The 17242-nt window shown below is 43.5% G+C and overlaps 2 protein-coding genes across 3 annotated transcripts; both read right to left on the reverse strand.

Moving 5' to 3' along the window:
- Nucleotides 1–100: 100 nt before the first annotated feature.
- Nucleotides 101–10416, reverse strand: pcif1 (phosphorylated CTD interacting factor 1). Of its 2 annotated transcripts, none has more exons than XM_068594950.1 (16): nt 10324–10416; nt 7852–8010; nt 7635–7759; nt 7368–7487; nt 7123–7256; nt 6842–6996; nt 6495–6642; nt 6318–6401; nt 5716–5815; nt 5179–5338; nt 4909–5078; nt 4612–4698; nt 4217–4401; nt 3860–3953; nt 3496–3671; nt 101–3351 (listed from the first exon to the last, which is right to left on the reverse strand). In XM_068594950.1, the coding sequence occupies exons 2-16, from the start codon at nt 7976–7978 to the stop codon at nt 2964–2966; spliced, it is 2253 nt and encodes a 750-aa protein (XP_068451051.1). In that variant the 5' UTR covers nt 7979–8010; nt 10324–10416; the 3' UTR covers nt 101–2963. The 2 variants fall into 2 exon arrangements, with proteins under 2 accessions (XP_068451051.1, XP_068451052.1); XM_068594951.1 differs by lacking the exon at nt 10324–10416 and adding an exon at nt 8378–8470.
- A 2011-nt stretch (nt 10417–12427) lies between these two features.
- On the reverse strand, nt 12428–16759 carry zgc:77375 (uncharacterized protein LOC402927 homolog). The gene is made up of 9 exons (XM_068594834.1): nt 16703–16759; nt 15202–15393; nt 14916–15028; nt 14680–14773; nt 14557–14590; nt 13798–13972; nt 13498–13674; nt 12858–13035; nt 12428–12625 (listed from the first exon to the last, which is right to left on the reverse strand). The coding sequence occupies exons 1-9, from the start codon at nt 16757–16759 to the stop codon at nt 12428–12430; spliced, it is 1218 nt and encodes a 405-aa protein (XP_068450935.1).
- Between the last annotated feature and the right edge of the window lie 483 nt (nt 16760–17242).

Genomic DNA, 17242 nt, shown 5'->3' on the forward strand with positions numbered 1-17242 from the left:
GTAAAGTGCATTTGTTCCCTGACCTTTGACCTTTTTCGTGATCTCCTGTTTGTAATGTCACATGACCAGAGCGTGTGAAAGATGAGTTGGGACAGGCGCGTTACTGGGTTGGATATGTTTTTACTGGGAGAGTGAAGCTGCATTTTGTTTGCAGGCGGAATAAAAGGACAGACTGTATTTACATTCTCCAGCTTTGACGTCACACCCGACGGTCATTTCATATTCAAACCAGACTCGAGCGGTTTCACTGAATCTACAGGAAACACAAAGCTCACCGGTTTCAACCGAGACTACAAAGAAACATTGTATTCAGCAAAAGACAAAACATGTGGGCGTCAACTTGTGATCATGAGCCGTTATCTCCTCATTAAAACCGTAACCATCTTGAACTCTTGTGTATTTTCACCAGTTCTTTGTCATTAGAGCTTCTTTCTTTTTTTGCGATTGTGAGAAAAATAAATTGTGGTTAAATTGCTTTTTTTCTGGTCGTTTCACTGCGATTATAAGATCTGTACGTTATGAACAGAGAAAGTTGTGGTAATTATAATTTAAAACATTTAATCTACGGATGTCACAAATACAAGAAATATTTTCTTAAAATGAAGTTCAATCAATTATGTGATAAATATTAAACTTTATCTAATAAATACAAGACCTTGTATTTATTATTTTTATATTTTAAAACAAAAAAAGACAAATGTTTTGGGATTAAAATCTTGCAACAGATCTCTCAATATTAAAGTTTTTATCGCAAGTATCAGTTTCTTACAATTACAAGAATTATATTTTGTAATTATTTTTTATACAAATCATAAAAATTAGTTTTCTTGAAATTATGAAAACGCAGAAGCCATGAAGACCAAAAAACTAATCAAATGAATTGTAACCAAGAGAGGAAAAAGTCATCTTAATTACAATAAAACATCTTCAATTCAACGGGTTTCTGACTGTCCAGGAATATTTAAAAAAAAAAAATTAAAAAAAAAAAAAAAAAAAGGGACAGTCTAACCAGCTTAGCTTAGCACAAAAACTGGAAACGGGTGGAAACTGCTAGCATGGCGCCATAAAACAGTAAACACAACATAGCAAAACGTTGGACTGTTCCTTTAAAAGGACTTTAACGGCTAAAACTAGAAAAGCCATGTAGCCCCCCAAAAAAGTCATTCAGGAGTAAGAATGCCATTTTAAGTCCAAAAGGTTTCATGCACAACAAAACCTAAAAATAATAATTAAAAAAAAAACAGTTACTGAAAAGAGAACAGCGGAGAATTATAAAAATAATGTGGAGTATTCTGCTGGTTAGACTTCAGCATTACTGATGCATACACACGTCTACTTTTACATACAAGATATAGATTTTCTTAATAACACTTTGGTTTAGTTTAAAACAAACTATCGTAAGCTGTATAATACAGAAAACACATCTTTCTTTCTTTTTTGTTTCCAATCAATTTTTAAACAGCAGATGAGGAAAATAACATCAACAGACTTCATATCAGTTTAACTGTACAATATCTACACGGCCAGGGGGCAGAAACTGGTGTCGCGCGGAGACAGACGCCCGATTGGTCGACGGGGTTCGTCCAATCAGAGAACAGACTGGATGTAAACTAAGAACTGGACGCAAGCCCAAGTAAAAAGCGTCTCAGAAAAGGAACGCCATCTTTTTTTCCCCACCATTAAGGATTTGTAAAACTGTCCTCAAGCCAAGAAAAGCGATTTAAAAAACATACGACGTCACTGTTATGTAAAGTATGTGGGCGGAGCCAGAGGGAGAGACGCCAATGCGCAGACTTAGACTGCGCAGCCGCATTCCAGTGGATGCTAGCAATGTTTTTGGGTCTCTTAAAGGACTAAAAGCAAGTGTTCGGGGTCCAGTTCTTGTTCTACATCCCATAGTGTCGAGTTATGAAGTGTGAGGAGTCTCTGACTCCTTTAATACTCTTCAGTATTTAAAAGTTTTTCGTTGGTAAACACCTTCACGTCCAACCCTAAAAGAAACCCAGATGGCAAGTTTGAGAGTATTACACTTAAAACATACATTTTGACTAAAAAGTCATACAAAAAAAGGTCTTATTACAAGAGAAACGAAAAGGAAAAAAAGGAGACAAAGGAGGTCTGAATACATTTTTCGAAAAAACATGACAAGAAAAAAACATGACAGAAAGTTTTGGATACGAGGAGAAAAATGCTGCTTTCTGTGATAAACAGGGTTCTGTCAGCGAAAACACAACAGGAACCCTAAATTAACTTCTCACACTTCACAACTCTACTTAAAAATCATCTCCACCTGGTGACTAACACACATGGTGACGGACACACTTCCTGGTCAACAGTGACGCCACAGGAAGTCTGACGTCCGTCACCGCCCACCAGTTACAAGTCCCAGTTCTGACTCCGCCTCCTTTTCGCCCTGTGCGAAGAGTTTACCCACAATGCACCGCAGACTGGAGAGGGTTCATTCAACCACTTAAAAAGAACGCGGTGCTACCGTGCGGAGGAGGCGGGGCCTGAAGATTCTTTCCGACGCAATAAGGGAAAGACGAGTCCATTAGAAACGATAGCTGCCTTTGTCAACCAATCACCGAGAACCTGTCGGTGCGGGGGACCAATCAGATGTCTTCCAGAGGGAAAAAGTCTTTTTTTTTTTATTGCTGGAGCTCAACTACATCTTCTAAACTGGCAGCCACAACTTGAGGTGACTCATCTGCAGGCTGGATGAAAAGCTCCAGAAGCTGTGAAGTCAAGAGCTTCGACCAATCAGAAGAGCCGATGTGAGGAGGGGGGCGGGACGGTGAAAGCCAACATGGTGGGTCAATGCTGGTGCAGAACAGCATTGTGGGTATGTGGACAGATGCTACAGGTGCTGGTGAGGGACAATCTGAAGAGACGAGACGACGATCAAAAATAGATAAACTTTACACGGGTGAAGAGGCGTGGTCACACTACAAGCCCCGCCCCATTTACACAGCAGCCATCTTTTCTTGAGGACTGGTGCTGCTACTGCTACTAGTACTACTAGTACTACTACTGTTGTTGTTGTTGTTGTTGTTTGTGGTGGTGGTGTCATTGGTGTTGTTGCTGTTGCTGTTGTTGTTATCGTCATGGCCACCTGGCGACATCACCCCGCTCTGCGTCCTATCGGTGGTCTTGGGGGCGGAGTCTTTGTCTCCGGGAGTGATAGGGGAGGGGCCGGGAGAGGACATGGCGGAGGGCCGAGCGGGGGAGGGGCGGTACGCCGCCATCAGCTCGGCCAGACGCTCCGAGGTCGGCGCCCACTTCGCGAAACCGGCGTCGTTCTGAAGGAAGATCACCGCGGTGCCGTGTACCGCCCGGTAGTACATCTCGTCTCTGGAGATACACACAGAAAATACACATTGCGACCAATGGAGTTCCATGACTTTCTATGATTAAACCAAATTTCCACCACTCACACACACACAGTTCATATGCTGCAACAAACAACACTACTGCGTACAAAGACACGCGTCTTACCTTTTGCAGAGGTGCTGACTCCCAGAGCGATACTCGTGTTCGAAGGCCGGGACGTTCAGCTGGTGTCGTAGGAACCGACTCGCCTCCATGCGGGTCAGAGCCGGGGTCACGGGGTCGCGCCACTCCGGGACGAAGACGATGAAGGACAGCGGCTCGGAAGACTTCTCCAGAAGTTCCTGGCAGACAAGAGACGGACCAGAATATGTTGACCTGCATCTACAAAACCCTACGGCCCGGTTCAAGACCCTGATGTTTTTGTACTTAATTCAACACATGGTTCAGAGCAGGATCACAGCGTGGAGCCGGGTTTAGACCCAGTACCAACCGGTACCACCAGTGTGGAACAAACTAGTAAGGGACGGACCTCAAAGTGCGTCACCATGGCGTCCATCAGCTCTTCACAGAACGGAGGGTTGGCTTCAAACGAGCCGCTGACCGGACAGAAAGACAGGAACGGCCTGAAAACACACAGACAGGGTTAATAATACTACTTTAATACTGTAATACTACATACTGGTGGTATTAAACACTGTATTACTACATACTAGTGGTATTAAACACTGTAATACTTCATACTGGTGGTATTAAATACTGTAATACTACATAATAGTGGAATTAAATACTGTAATACTACATACTGGTGGAATTAAATACTGTAATACTAAATGCTGGTGGTGTTAAGGAAAACACACAGAAAACAAACAGGGGTTTTCCGTCTCACCCTCTGGATCCGAAGAAGCCGTCGACGTCGGGGAAAGCGGAGCCGTACTGTTTGAAGTAGCAGTTGAGCGGCGACGCGAAACACTCGAAGGAAACGCCAAACTGTCGGATTAACGCCTCGAACACCGGCACGGGCAGCGCCCCCTGCAGGCCTGTGCCCTCGTTAGCTCCGCTGCCGAACATCACCTGCGAGACACACACACACACACACACACACACACACACACACACACACACACACACACACACACACACACACACACACACACACACACACACACACACACACACACACACACACACACACACACACACACACACACACAGTTAACATACTAATTGGCAGAGTCGTGACCAGATGGGGGAACCTGTTTGGTTGACAGAGAGTCAGCTGACCTGGTATCTCTTCAGGAGGCACCAGACTCTGGACAGGAACTTCTCAAAGCGAGGATCGTCTATGCAGCTGTACCTGTACAACAGCTCCTGAATACAGAGAGACAGACAGTCAGAGAATAGGACAGACAGACAGACACTGAGACAAATGCACTTTCCACTGCAACGTCGTCGCCCTCTGCTGGTGGACTTCAGCTGCCGTTGTTGATACCTTTTGGAGCTTCCGTCAGTCACTCAAACCCAAAACTTTCTGCAGAAGTTTCCCCTATAAAGTGCGTCTCTTCATCTTCAACTCCTCACCAGTTTGCTGAAGTGACCTCTGTTGACCTTGACCATCTCCCCTCGGAAGCGCAGGCAGGCCACGTCGTTCTCAAAGTGCAGCTCGACCCGGGGGAGGGGCGGCGAGGGCAGCGCCAGACGCACCGGGTAACAGTAGACCAGCCGGGACTGCTGGGGGGACACGCTGGCCTCTGAACACACACACACAAGTTAGACCCAGGACACAGGTGTGTGTGTGTGTGTGTAAGTACCTGCAGCAGACTCAGGCTACATTCGTGTGTGTGTGTGTACCTGTGGGGGGGTCCTGGAGGAGACTCAGGTGCGTCTGTCTCATCCGGCGGCTGTACTCTGCAGACAGCTGGTAAATCTTGGAGCAGATTCCCTCCACAGAGTCTTTGGCGACAGCGGTGAGGTGAGGACCGCACTGTTGTCTCAGGTGCTCCAGACGGTCCTACACACACACACACACACACACACACACACACACACACACACACACACACACACACACACACACACACACACACACACACACACACACACACACTAATTTAATTGACTTAAGCTTTATGGTCTACTTGACTCTAAATGACCATCATTTACTAAATGAACATCATGCTGTATTGAAGACTTGAAACTAGAGATAGAGACATAAACTCATGTTTACTGAGGGAATACATCGAGAGAGTCATTTATATAGACTTCTATACAACCAGAGGAGTCGCCCCCTGGTGGTCAGGAGAGAGATTTTTTACGTTTTAAGACACTTCAGCATTTGCTGCCTGTCTGGAACCAGGTAAATTTCACCCCGTGCTCGTCAAAGGTTACCATGTAGTCCTCTTTGCTGGCGGAGTGATCTCGGCGCAGCCAGTTCATTGTGTCTTCGGCGTTCCACTTCACCACCTTCCGGCTCTCTGGGCTCGCATTCCTGCACAGATGAAAAGGTTAATGTAGCGACGAACAACTATCCACTTACACGGCGGATACAACGGTTAACGTCAACCCGACCCAAAAAAGGTAAGGAAAGCGCGCTGAAATTAGCCCGCTAACTAACTAACTAACTAACTAACTAACTAACTAACGTCTGGCTACTAAATTGCTAATTACGCCATGCTTTCATGCGAACTGGTGTCCTGCCTCACTCCTCGCCCGCTACTTCGCTAGGAGGAGCGCAGGCGGGAGCTCCGGGAGTCAAGCTAGCTAACGAGCTAACCGTCCTCTCTGGGGCTCCAGTCTGCTCTGCTCCCAGCAGTGCAGAGGGCAGATAAAGCGGTCTTGTTGGTTAATATTTAACTTAAGAGTGTGTTGCTGTACATATTGAGAGAAAATCATATTTCTTTATCGAGCTGCCTGAAAAAAAGGTCAAAGGTTAGAGCTCCCTGGTGAGGTAATTAGCGGGGTAAAGCTCCGATTGGTCGGTTTCAACCTACCTGGAGTCAATCATCTTCTTGGCAGCTTCAGCGTATTTGAACAGCAGCTTACGGGCCTCCTCTTTGTACTTTATACGCGACAACCTGAGAACAAAATCAACACACTCAATCAATATAGAAACTCATGAAAACAGTTTTAAAACAGAAGTCTTGAGTGACAGACAGACAGACAGGTACCTGATGGGAATGTCGTTCATGATCTCTCTGAACATGGACGGGGAGATGACCGGCTCGCAGTCGCTGGGCAGCAAAGGGTCGTGACCTTTGTCGATCACTTTCCTCTCCAGCAGCCAACGGTTGAACGACTCCCGGGGCGGATCGATACCTGAACCGCAGACGGGAAAACAGACGGACTTACAAACTGTTCCCATTCAGCACATAGAAGGTGACGAAAGAGGCCAAGCAAAGTTCCACTATCGACGTGAACAAAAAGGTCCCACTTCAAGATGGACTTGCCCCCGATCGATGACCGCTATTCGTTTCTAAACAGTTTGATCTGTGATCTCTGTGGAGGCCCCCGTTACCTTCTCTCTGGTGACACAGTTCGTGGTAGTGTTGCCGAAGTTTTGTGACCAGCTGGGCTCTCAGCAGCTCCATCTCCGGGTGGGGGGGCAGGTGGTTGGCGGGCGGATGCTCTCTGATCACAGCGTTGGTCTGGGCGTCCAGATCCCAGTAGATACTGAAACAACAACACACATTTTAAATACAGTTTGTTGTTCGGTAACACAGCTCTGACTCCAAGATGCTGTCAACGGGAGAAGCTAGAGATGCTAACAGGGGGAGGGGGCGTGGCCTCGACACTCACACAGCTGGCCTGTACACCGCGGGGGCGGGGCTTGGTGTTGTGGGTGTGGCTGGTTGGGCTGGTTTCTCCTCGGGGGCGGAGTTCCAGGGTTTGACCCCGGGGGTGCTGGGAGAGATGGGGGTGGTGGGCTCCACCTGCGAGCAAAAAAAAAGACAAAAAAAAGGAAATTAGGAGGACTCGGGTTGCCCACAATCCACTGCACACCGGCCACTCGTAATCCAAGACTTCCGCTTCTTTTTTTTTACCTTGACTCTTTTGATGCTGTTAGGCCCCGCCCCCTGCTCCTCAGAGATCCTCCTCTTCCTCTGACCACCATTACTGTCTCCGCCCTCTGCCGAAGCCGCATTCAGACCTAAAGGATCAGACTGCAGGCAGACGGACGGACTCAGTTACAAACTGCACACTAACTAACGATACTAAAGAAAAGTTAAAATTATGATTCTCAGGCAGCTTCTGACAACCTAAAGGACCTTTCACCTCACACATTAACAAGTAAAGGGGTCATTACTCACGATGACGTCATGCTGACCCAACACTGGGACCTCCCACAGGCTCTGATTGGTGAACCTGTTGAAATAATATGGTCGGTTCTCCCTCCGAGACCAGCACTTAGACCATCCGGCCTGGACCAGTTCATCTGTCAGACGGACGGGTCAGAAAGAGAGACAGGTGAGCTGAGACAGACAAGGCAGTGAGAGAGAGAGACGGGTGCATCAAAGACAGGCTTACCTGGGAGCTCAGGTGGTTTGGAGGCGGTGGACGGAGAAAGGGGCGGTTCTTGCGATGAGGCGGAGCCGGAGGGAGACGGCATGATGACCGCCTCCCCCTTCACCGATACCTGGCTGTCATTGGACATCTCAGCTGCTCGTCAGAATGACATTGACCTGCCTGGAGAGGAGGACTTCATTTATTATACAATAATTAATAAGTATGAGAAAACTATATTACCATCGCATGATCGAGCATATCTGATCGGACTCGTCTGGTTGTATAGAAGTTTATGCTTCATTTGTTAAAGCTGCATTCTTTCTCCTGACCACTAGGGGGCGACTTTTATGGTTGTATGGAAGTCTATATTAATGACTCTACTTCTCTCTTGATGTATTCTCTCAGTAAACATTGTAAACATGAGTTTCTGTCTCAATCTCTAGTTTCAAGTCTCCTTCAATACAGCATGATGTTCATTTATTTGAATTATGTTTATGTAGAGTCAAATAGAACATAAAGCAGGGGACGCTTAAGGGGCGTTGCTTACTGTGATTGACAGGTTGCTGCCGCTAACATCCGTAAACGGCGTCTCTACCTCACTCATCTTCCTTCCAAATATGGAGACTTCCATTCATTGGATAAAAAAAAACAACAACATAGCAACAGCTGTGATCCAAGATAGCGATGGGGCAATGGGCGAACTCGAGGCTTCATGACGGGCCACAAGCCAATGACATCACAACGACTAGGTCCACTTAATATACTGAGTACATGGTTGTAACGCTTCTACGCTGCTTTTGCTCATCATTGACTGTTGGCGGATTCATTTTGTGAACAGTAAAAAAAAAATTTTAAAAGTATAAAAACTCACAGTTTAGAGTCACAGATCGGATTAGCACAAATAAATATATTTTTTAAAGGGGGCAAATCTAATTGGAAACAATAATTTCAAAGATCTGAAGTCAGTATTTAAACCATCAAACATACTAAATGTTACCTTTTACTTTGTGATAGTAATTCATAGGGTTTTCCTTCATCAAAACACACAACGTAAGTAATAACAAACATTCCATTTTCATTGATAAAAATTAATTAAAAAGATAGATTAAATGCATTTGTAAGCTTCTTAGAACTGAAAACAATACTTTATAAACAAACTTTATATGTTTATATATTAACACTTTTTACGAGATTACTTGAAAACGTTATAATTAATGTTTTCCCAGAGCCTGAACGCATCCTAATGTAATGTAGGGTTGTAATAGTATACTTGCATCACAGTTTAATATGCTGTATTTAAATGAACGGTTATCAAACAGTGTACTTATGGTATTGAACATTTTAAATTGAACAAGTGTGTCAAACATTTTTTTAAAAAGGGAGACATTGGAGGAACTGGAAGGTTTTGTGTCTTGAAAAATGTACAAAAAATGTACTTTATTCAATTCAGTTTATTTATCATGTCACTTATACTTTGAGTGTTTTGTTGTAACGGCATGATAAAACTAGTTTTAATGAGAAACTGAAGGCGCTTGTTGTTATAAAACTCATCTCCGTGTAATGACAAACTTAAACACTTCACAAAGATCGATCTTCTGATCGACCGGATATCAAAAGAAAGGAAATTCCGATCAAATGACAAACACGGTCCTCCAGTATCGGTTTCTGTTTAATAGTAAACAGATTATCTTTTTTTCTTTAAAAAAAAAAGGTCTAACGTTAGTAGATTTTACGAAATAAAAAAATTATTGAAAATACGGCCAACAGATAAAGCAATTTGTCTGGATATGAATCAGATTGATCGAAAAATAGTGCCGGCAGGCTGTGAGGGCAAACCGGAACAATATCAGTTTAAATCTGATTTATTTTTTTTTAAATATATCGGTACATATTTACGGTGACACCTTGTCTGTGTATATGCAGTAAAATACAAGCACCGCGAGAAACAATTAAATAATTTCAGATGTTTTCCTTCTCATACGCAGGAACGAGCGCTTGTGGTAACGCGCATGCGCCCGGTGGGCTTTCAAAACAAACACGAAGGAGTAGGAGTAGAAGAGGAGGAGGAGGGGGTGAAAGGAGGTGTGGGGGGGAAAGAGGGGGGAGGACGACACAAAGCTGCGGCTGCCTCTCCAGAGCCCGGGCTGAAGACACGGACACAGCGGCTCGCGGTTTCGGTCCACGGCGGGTCCGAACCGGGATAAAAGTGACTTAAAAACACACAGACGTCTTTTGAGTCCCGTCATTAACGGCCATTTTGGCGCAATCCCGCCCCGGTCTCCGCTCGCAGCGACAGCTGCCGTTAAGGCGCCACTTTACACAAGATGGCGGACACGCCCCTGCCACAGCGCTGCGCGTCCCTGCACATAATTTCTGTTGTTTGCTACAAACTCAGCCGCCGCGCGCACCCGCAGCGCGGCTCATCTGGAGGCGGAAACCTTCCGCCGCGGGTCGATCCCGTCAGAGCGGCTCCGCACGGCCGCCTTCCCTTACCTTGACTGGTTAAATTGTGGAGAGTCGCGGGTTCTGTCCGTTTGTTTCGGGTCCTCCGCTCCGCTCCCTCCCCGCCTGCTCAGACATCTTTACAGGGACCCGGGATGAGCCACTGCGCATGCGCAGCTGGTGTCCCGCTTCCTGTTACGAGACGTCCTGTCTCTGCCGCCATTTTGAGCAGGTCAATCCTGAGTTTGAGTTTATTTATTTAAATTAAATATTAAGAAACTGTTATTTCTCTGTTGGGATAGTGGTAACAGTTGAATTTTCTTATTTTGTATTTATTTATTCATTACGGAGCGGTTGTAAATGCTTTATTACTAATGTGAAAGTATCAAAACACTCAAATACACAGTTCAACGTAATGACATATATTTACATTTAAACTATAATTATTCACAGTCTCTTACGTTGTGACATGTTGATAAATTTTGGGCAGCAAGATAAGCATTATCTCCTCCTATATGAGTAGTTTTTTGTTTTTTTAGTCCAATAAACTAAATAAAGTTGGATAATCTCAACCTTTAAAGGAGCCGTATAGATAGGGACATTTAGTGGCAAGGTTGCAGATTACATCCAAGTCATTTTATTAAATATATTGTATTTTATGAAACTAAACTGACAAGTAACGAACAGAAACAGTCATAACAGTCATATTTGTAATAAATCATATTTTCATGTGGGTTTACTCTCCTGCCTCCTTTGTCTTTATTTATGCATTTCTATTTGTTTTCTGTTCTTTTAAATCAACGTGGGCCATTGATTTGTTTCTATAACGTGTTAAAACATTGTGATTGAGTAAATTAAATATCATTTGTCCTAAATTCAAACTGCAGACATATTTCATTATTTACTGTAAGGATAATTCATTTTACAGGGTTTTAGATGAGTTTTCTTACTTAAAAAAATCAAGTGTGGTGGTATTCAGATATTTATAATCTTTACATTACTTTGTGTGTGTATATATATATATATATATATATATATATATATATATATATATATATATATACACACACACACACACACACACACACACACACATACATAGATATATACATACACACACACATATATATATATATACATACATACATATATATTAATGTTTGTTCAGAGCACCAACAAAGATTAGTGAGATTAGTTTATTAAACACTAAAAGTTCATGTGAGTTTGAAGACATTCTTAACATCAGTTTTGTTTTAAACTGAATATTGAGACTAACGTTACTTTATAATCCATTAATAAACGCTTAATACAAGGTTTATAATACACTTATTAACAGATATACAGAGATTTCAATTTCTCTGCATTTTATACAATTATAGCTGTGTTTTACCAGAACATCTTTTATTATCAGACAACATTTTGATCTGCTTGAATTACAGTGTTATAAACCAGGATTTACCAATGTTCTGCTTCACTGATTACGAGCTAAAGGGACAGACCGACTAGCTAACAAGGCTACAGAAAGTTAGCTGTGCCCTAAAGATGCTTCCAAGGGTCCTGTGACCCCCGTCCTGCAGATTGTGGGGGCCCATCGATAGACTGTATGTAAGAAATTAACGTATTTATTGTTATGTCAACCATTGGTTTGTGAATTGAGGTTATGAAGCCTCAAGATCAACATTTTACAATATGTTTCTTTTTGCAAACGAACGCCGGAAGTTATCATATTTGGAGTGTGGGGGAGTGATGTAGTATATGTCTCTTGTAGCGACCTGTCAATCATATTAAGCCAAGCCCTAAAGCGTCCCCTGATTTATGGTCTGTTTGACTCTAAATGACCATAATTTACTAAATGAACATCATGCTGTATAGAAGAAGACTTGAAACTAGAGATTGAGACATAAACTCATGTTTACAATGTTTACTGAGGGAATACATCAAGAGAGAAGTAGAGTCATTTATATAGACTTCTATACAACCAGAGGAGTCGCCCCCTGGTGCTCAGGAGATAGAAGGCAGCTTTAACACATGAAGCATAGACTTCTATACAACCAGAGGAGGCACCACTGGTGGTCAGGAGAGAGAATGCAGCTTTAACACATGAAGCATAGACAACCAGCAGTGTGTTATCCGGGACCCATCAAGAGGACAGAGGTCAGAGGTCAGAGATAACGGCATTCTCCTGCTGCAGCAGTAGATCAACTGCGGCCTCCACGTCCTCCACCACGTGATTCGGCTCCACCAGGTCGCGCTCCAGCGCCAGGTCTCTGTGACCGTGGAACGCGGCTTCTGGGATCGCATCGCTGAGGTCGTTGGGCAACGGGGAGCGAGGGTTATAGACACCTGTGCACACCTGTGGATAGACAGAGCAGCTCCGTGTTAGTGACAGACGTTATTACAACTAGTTACTATCAGAGGGTCAGCGAGACCTGCACGAACATCTCGTTTCTGACCCGTCAGACTTCAATGTACTGACGCTGCTATGATTTTACTGTGAGGTCACCGTGTACCCAGAGCTCAAACGCTAACGTGGTGGATTTTAAAGTTATCATTGCAAATATAGCAAATAAATACATAAGACCGACCAGTATGGAGCGACACTGAGCAGCAGCAGACACAAGCTCCTCCTCCGGCACCGCCATCGTCACCGGACTCCCCGTTCCCTGGGCCACCAGCTTGGTTGTAGACGCCACCGCAGCATGCTGCTCACCCAGGTAGCGGTTGTAGAGATTAGCACCGTAGATATCAGTCATCACGTTGTCGCTAGACAAGAAGAAGAGGATTTGGTTAGCCCACTGCGTAGGTGGTGTTATGGATGGTTGGGTTGCTGGATGGAGGAGATCAATGGGGTTATAGGAAGGAGTAGAAGGTGTTATGGACGGTTTAGTAACCAACAGCGTAGAAGGCGTTGGTACAAGGTGTTATGGACGATTTAGTTATCAACAGCATAGAAGGTGTAGAAGGTGTTATTGACGGTTTAGTTACCTACAGCGTAGAAGGCGTAGGTCGAGGGAGTAGAAGGTGTTATGAATGGGTTAGTTAACAACTGCGTAGAAGGTGTAGAAGTTGTAGAAGGTGTTCTGGACGATGTGTTACTAACAGTGTAGAAGGTGTGATGGACGGTTCAGTTACCAACAGCGTAGAAGGTGTAGGTAGAAAGAGCAGAAGGTGTTATAGATGGTTTAGTTACTAACAGTGCAGAAGGTGTTATGGATGGTGTGTTACCCAATGGCGTAGATGGTGGTGAGCTCGTGGTTGTGGTTCTGCAGTCTGAGCAGGTGCTCGGCGTACTGGTATGTCAGCAGGCTGGGTTTTCCCAGCAGCCCCTGGTACTGAAGCTCTCGCCCCGTCATCTTCCTGTAGACGGACTCCAGGCACAGCAGGAACATCCCGTGACCAAACCTGCGGCAATAAAGCAGGATCAAAACTGAACGGCGTGAACACCTGAAGGACGATCAGAGCACCTGGGGCTGTAGACGTTGGACGCAGAGAGGTTGCACTAACTTCCTGTCGTGTGTCGCTTACCGCGGTGACGGGGCCTCAGCCATCCACATCAGGTCCACGTTGCAGGCGAGAACCGGCAACTGGGCCGGCAACCGAGGATCGTACGCGCAACCCGGACTCCCATTGGTCAGGAGCACGTCGATCAACAGCTGCAGGTTGGTCTCCCATCGGATTGGTTCTCCGAACAAGATGATGGCTACGGCGACACAGGAAGTCAGCAAAGATTAGTCCACAAAATAAGAGCCAGTAAACATAAAATCAACATGTAAGTACTGTTTGGCAATCATTTTTGTTGTTACTTTTGTTGCATGTTTTTGTCTGCCGTAAGCAAAATGTATCTGGTTTCCTGTTTTGACATAAGGCGCTTTTATTTTGAAGGCGAAAATTAGAAAATGGAAGTCTCGTGCGTCGTTTAATGGCTAAAGTTATGGTTTTAACATTTTAAAAATCATCAGTTAAAATGTAAGACCATCTGTAGTGCTAGGTGTCTACATTATCCTATTTATAGAGTAAAACTCTAGCAAAGTTTACCACATTTACATGTTTCCTTTCAATATTTATGTAGCGCTTTCTTTCTTTTATATATTTCTTTTGTTTCTTTTTATATTTTAGTCAAAATAAAAAAAATCTGACAAAGACTTTACTTCGACAAAGGTAAATTGTGACATCACTTTTGAAATGAGGAGCCTGAACATGGAGAACATTAATCAAGTAAATAAATATTGAGTAATGTTGACATGAAAGCATAAGCAGTGTGTTGTGTATTGGCTGTGTAGTTACCTTCTATTTTGGGCAGAGTCTCCAGAGGAGACGACTAAAACAGAGAAAATACGGTTGGATTACTGAGCTGCTGTCCGAGACCTGGACGTTACCCGTCCTCTGTCACAGGTAGACGCTACTCACAGGTAGTTTGGGTCTCCTATTGTGGTCCACCATGTCCAGCAGGGGGTGATGTTCTCTGAGTTGCTCGACACTCACGACCTTCTGAAAACCCAAACTGAGGAGACGGTCAAGGCCTCAAACACGAGAATCGAGACGAGAATGCGGTTCAGAGTGTAAAACTGTCATCACAAAGACAAACTCGCTGGCTCGGTTGCAGCACGTTCAGTACGAATTAATGTCTTGTTCAAAAAGGACACGTGTTGGCGATGTCCGTCACCGGTCCCTGTCCAGACACCAGGACGCATTTATCATGAAAAGTCTTCAGCATTTGCAAAGGACTGTGGGAAAGAACCACCTGCTCCGGGGCGATCTAGGGAGAGAGAGTTAAATCAGTGATTAAATTTGTCTAAAGAACAGAGATGAACCAAGATTATAACCTGAAAGGAAACACGTTTGTCTGTCTCTTTGTCTACGCGTCCAAATGTTTATCTTCTTTTGTCTCTTTCCAACCTGTCTGTCTGTTCTTCCTCCTGTCTTTCCTACCTGGACCTCCAGCAGGCGGGACAGCTGCTGGGCCTTGTGACGCCTCTGACAGCTTCCGGCGTTGGTGACAAAGACGACGGGAAACAGGAAATTGTTGTTTCGGTCCAGAAGCTTCCGGAAAGCTCGTCGAGCGGCCGGAATCAACGAGCCGCCGCGAAGCAGGACGCCGTCCACGTCGAAGAGGATGCCCGCCTGATGGAGACGGACGAGACGGACGAGACAGACAGGTGAGAGAGAGAACATACCTACTGTCATCCAGGTAATCAAGTAAACAAAGCAGTAATGAATAAATAATAATATAGATTATTATAATATATATAATAATTAATATTATTACACACACACACACACACACACACATACATACATACATACATACATATATATATATATATATATATATATATATATATACATATATATATATATATATATATATATATATATATATATATATAGATAATAAACATTATCTATATATATTCACATATGTATGTGTATATTTTGTATTTGCGTGTCCCTATATTTCAGCTCCAATCCCTTTGCTTCATATGTCAAAGAATAACGTTTCGCTGCACTGCTCTCGTCTATATGACTTCTTCAAACCCTCCATTCTTTTATCAGTATTAAATATCCAACAGATGTCTGTCCTGGATTTTTTTTTTAAATAGGGAGGGATGACAGACTTTGAAAGGAGATATTTATTTTTGAACTTTTTATTTTACAGAACGACATAATTTAAATCAATATAATAAAGGAGAAAAACATCCAGATTATTATGTTTTTAAAACAAGATCAGTTTTAATTAATGATTTATTTAAACAACTCTAGTTCTATCATACTTGGGTAATAACACACACACACACACACAACCAATTTTATTTGTACTTATTAAATTAAACTCAACAACGTTCCAATTAAAGAAAACACAAATCAGTCTTACAAGACAGGAGAAGCCACTAAAACTATTACTTTACACAAACATTATATATATATATATATATATATATATATATATATATATATATATATATAGATAGATAGATAGATAGATAGATAGATAGATAGATAGATAGATAGATAGATAGATAGATTACACACAAACATATAATTAAGAAGGAACTTTTTCATGAATGACATTTTTAGACTATCTCCAGACATTGATTATTATTGTAAATCATGATTCCATCACTTTTATGTTTTTCCCGCCTAATAGTTTCGTTGTGGACATCTGACTGCTGTAGATGTTTTTAGAAACTTTCTGTCCAACCCGTTACTAATTATTACAAATATTATCATAAAATCAAGTTTGGAAGTTCATTAAAATTTTGTTTTGGATGTCAAACTAAAAGGTGACGAGCAGCTGAAAGGTCACTGAGGACACGTGACCGAGTCCCCTGAAACCTCATGGGGACGATGGTCCGGTCCCCACACGGTAGGTCTCCTTAAAGTCAATGAGCCCCACAATAGTACACAAACACACACATACACACACACAGACCTGTCTGCTGGTCGACATGGATCGGACCGTCTGCCGCAGGAAACCTCGACACCACATGACGCCTGTCTGTCTGTCAAAGACGAGCCGTCTGCTGCTCATTTATACTTACTGAGATGTGGCTTCATCACGGGGCGGGGCTTCACACACACACATCCGCACACACACACACACACACACACACACACACACAGTTACTCTGCCTGATTGAATGCGGCTGACGGCAGTTTTCTCCTCACATGACATCACATGCAGCCATTAATCAGCCAATCACATGCTGCAGAATGCTGCCACCAATCAACCAATCAGCACGCCAGACTGAAACCACATGAGGAGACACGGACAGAGGAAGTGGACAATGCAAGAGGCCTGAAAGACAGTGACAGAGAAAGACAGACAATTTTGAGGCCACCGTCACGAACAAAATGTTTTTCATTGTTATTATCTATGAAGGCATTCTGGTGATGTCATCATGTATCTTATATTCAAGGTTTTAAAGTAGGATTCGGCCTTCAGTGTCCTTCGACAAACATTCATTCATTC

This window comes from Clinocottus analis, unplaced genomic scaffold (genome assembly GCF_023055335.1).
Source record: "Clinocottus analis isolate CAN_PGR_092001 unplaced genomic scaffold, fCliAna1.0.p SCAF_3, whole genome shotgun sequence".
NCBI classification, from domain to species: domain Eukaryota; kingdom Metazoa; phylum Chordata; class Actinopteri; order Perciformes; family Cottidae; genus Clinocottus; species Clinocottus analis.

What these genes read in the sequence shown, in the direction of transcription:
- pcif1 (XM_068594950.1), bottom strand. Translation starts at nt 7,978, where the DNA reads ATGTCCAATGACAGCCAGGTATCGGTGAAGGGGGAGGCGGTCATCATG. An exon ending in TGGGTCAGCATGACGTCATC is followed by an intron (nt 7,488 to 7,634) that starts GTGAGTAATGAC and finishes GTCTGCCTGCAG; the next exon opens with TCTGATCCTTTAGGTCTGAA. An exon ending in GCCTCCTGAAGAGATACCAG is followed by an intron (nt 4,402 to 4,611) that starts GTCAGCTGACTC and finishes TGTGTCTCGCAG; the next exon opens with GTGATGTTCGGCAGCGGAGC.
- zgc:77375 (XM_068594834.1), bottom strand. Translation starts at nt 16,759, where the DNA reads ATGTGGTGTCGAGGTTTCCTGCGGCAGACGGTCCGATCCATGTCGACC. An exon ending in CCCGCCTGCTGGAGGTCCAG is followed by an intron (nt 15,029 to 15,201) that starts GTAGGAAAGACA and finishes CTCTCTCCCTAG; the next exon opens with ATCGCCCCGGAGCAGGTGGT. An exon ending in ACCACCATCTACGCCATTGG is followed by an intron (nt 13,036 to 13,497) that starts GTAACACACCAT and finishes CTTCTTGTCTAG; the next exon opens with CGACAACGTGATGACTGATA.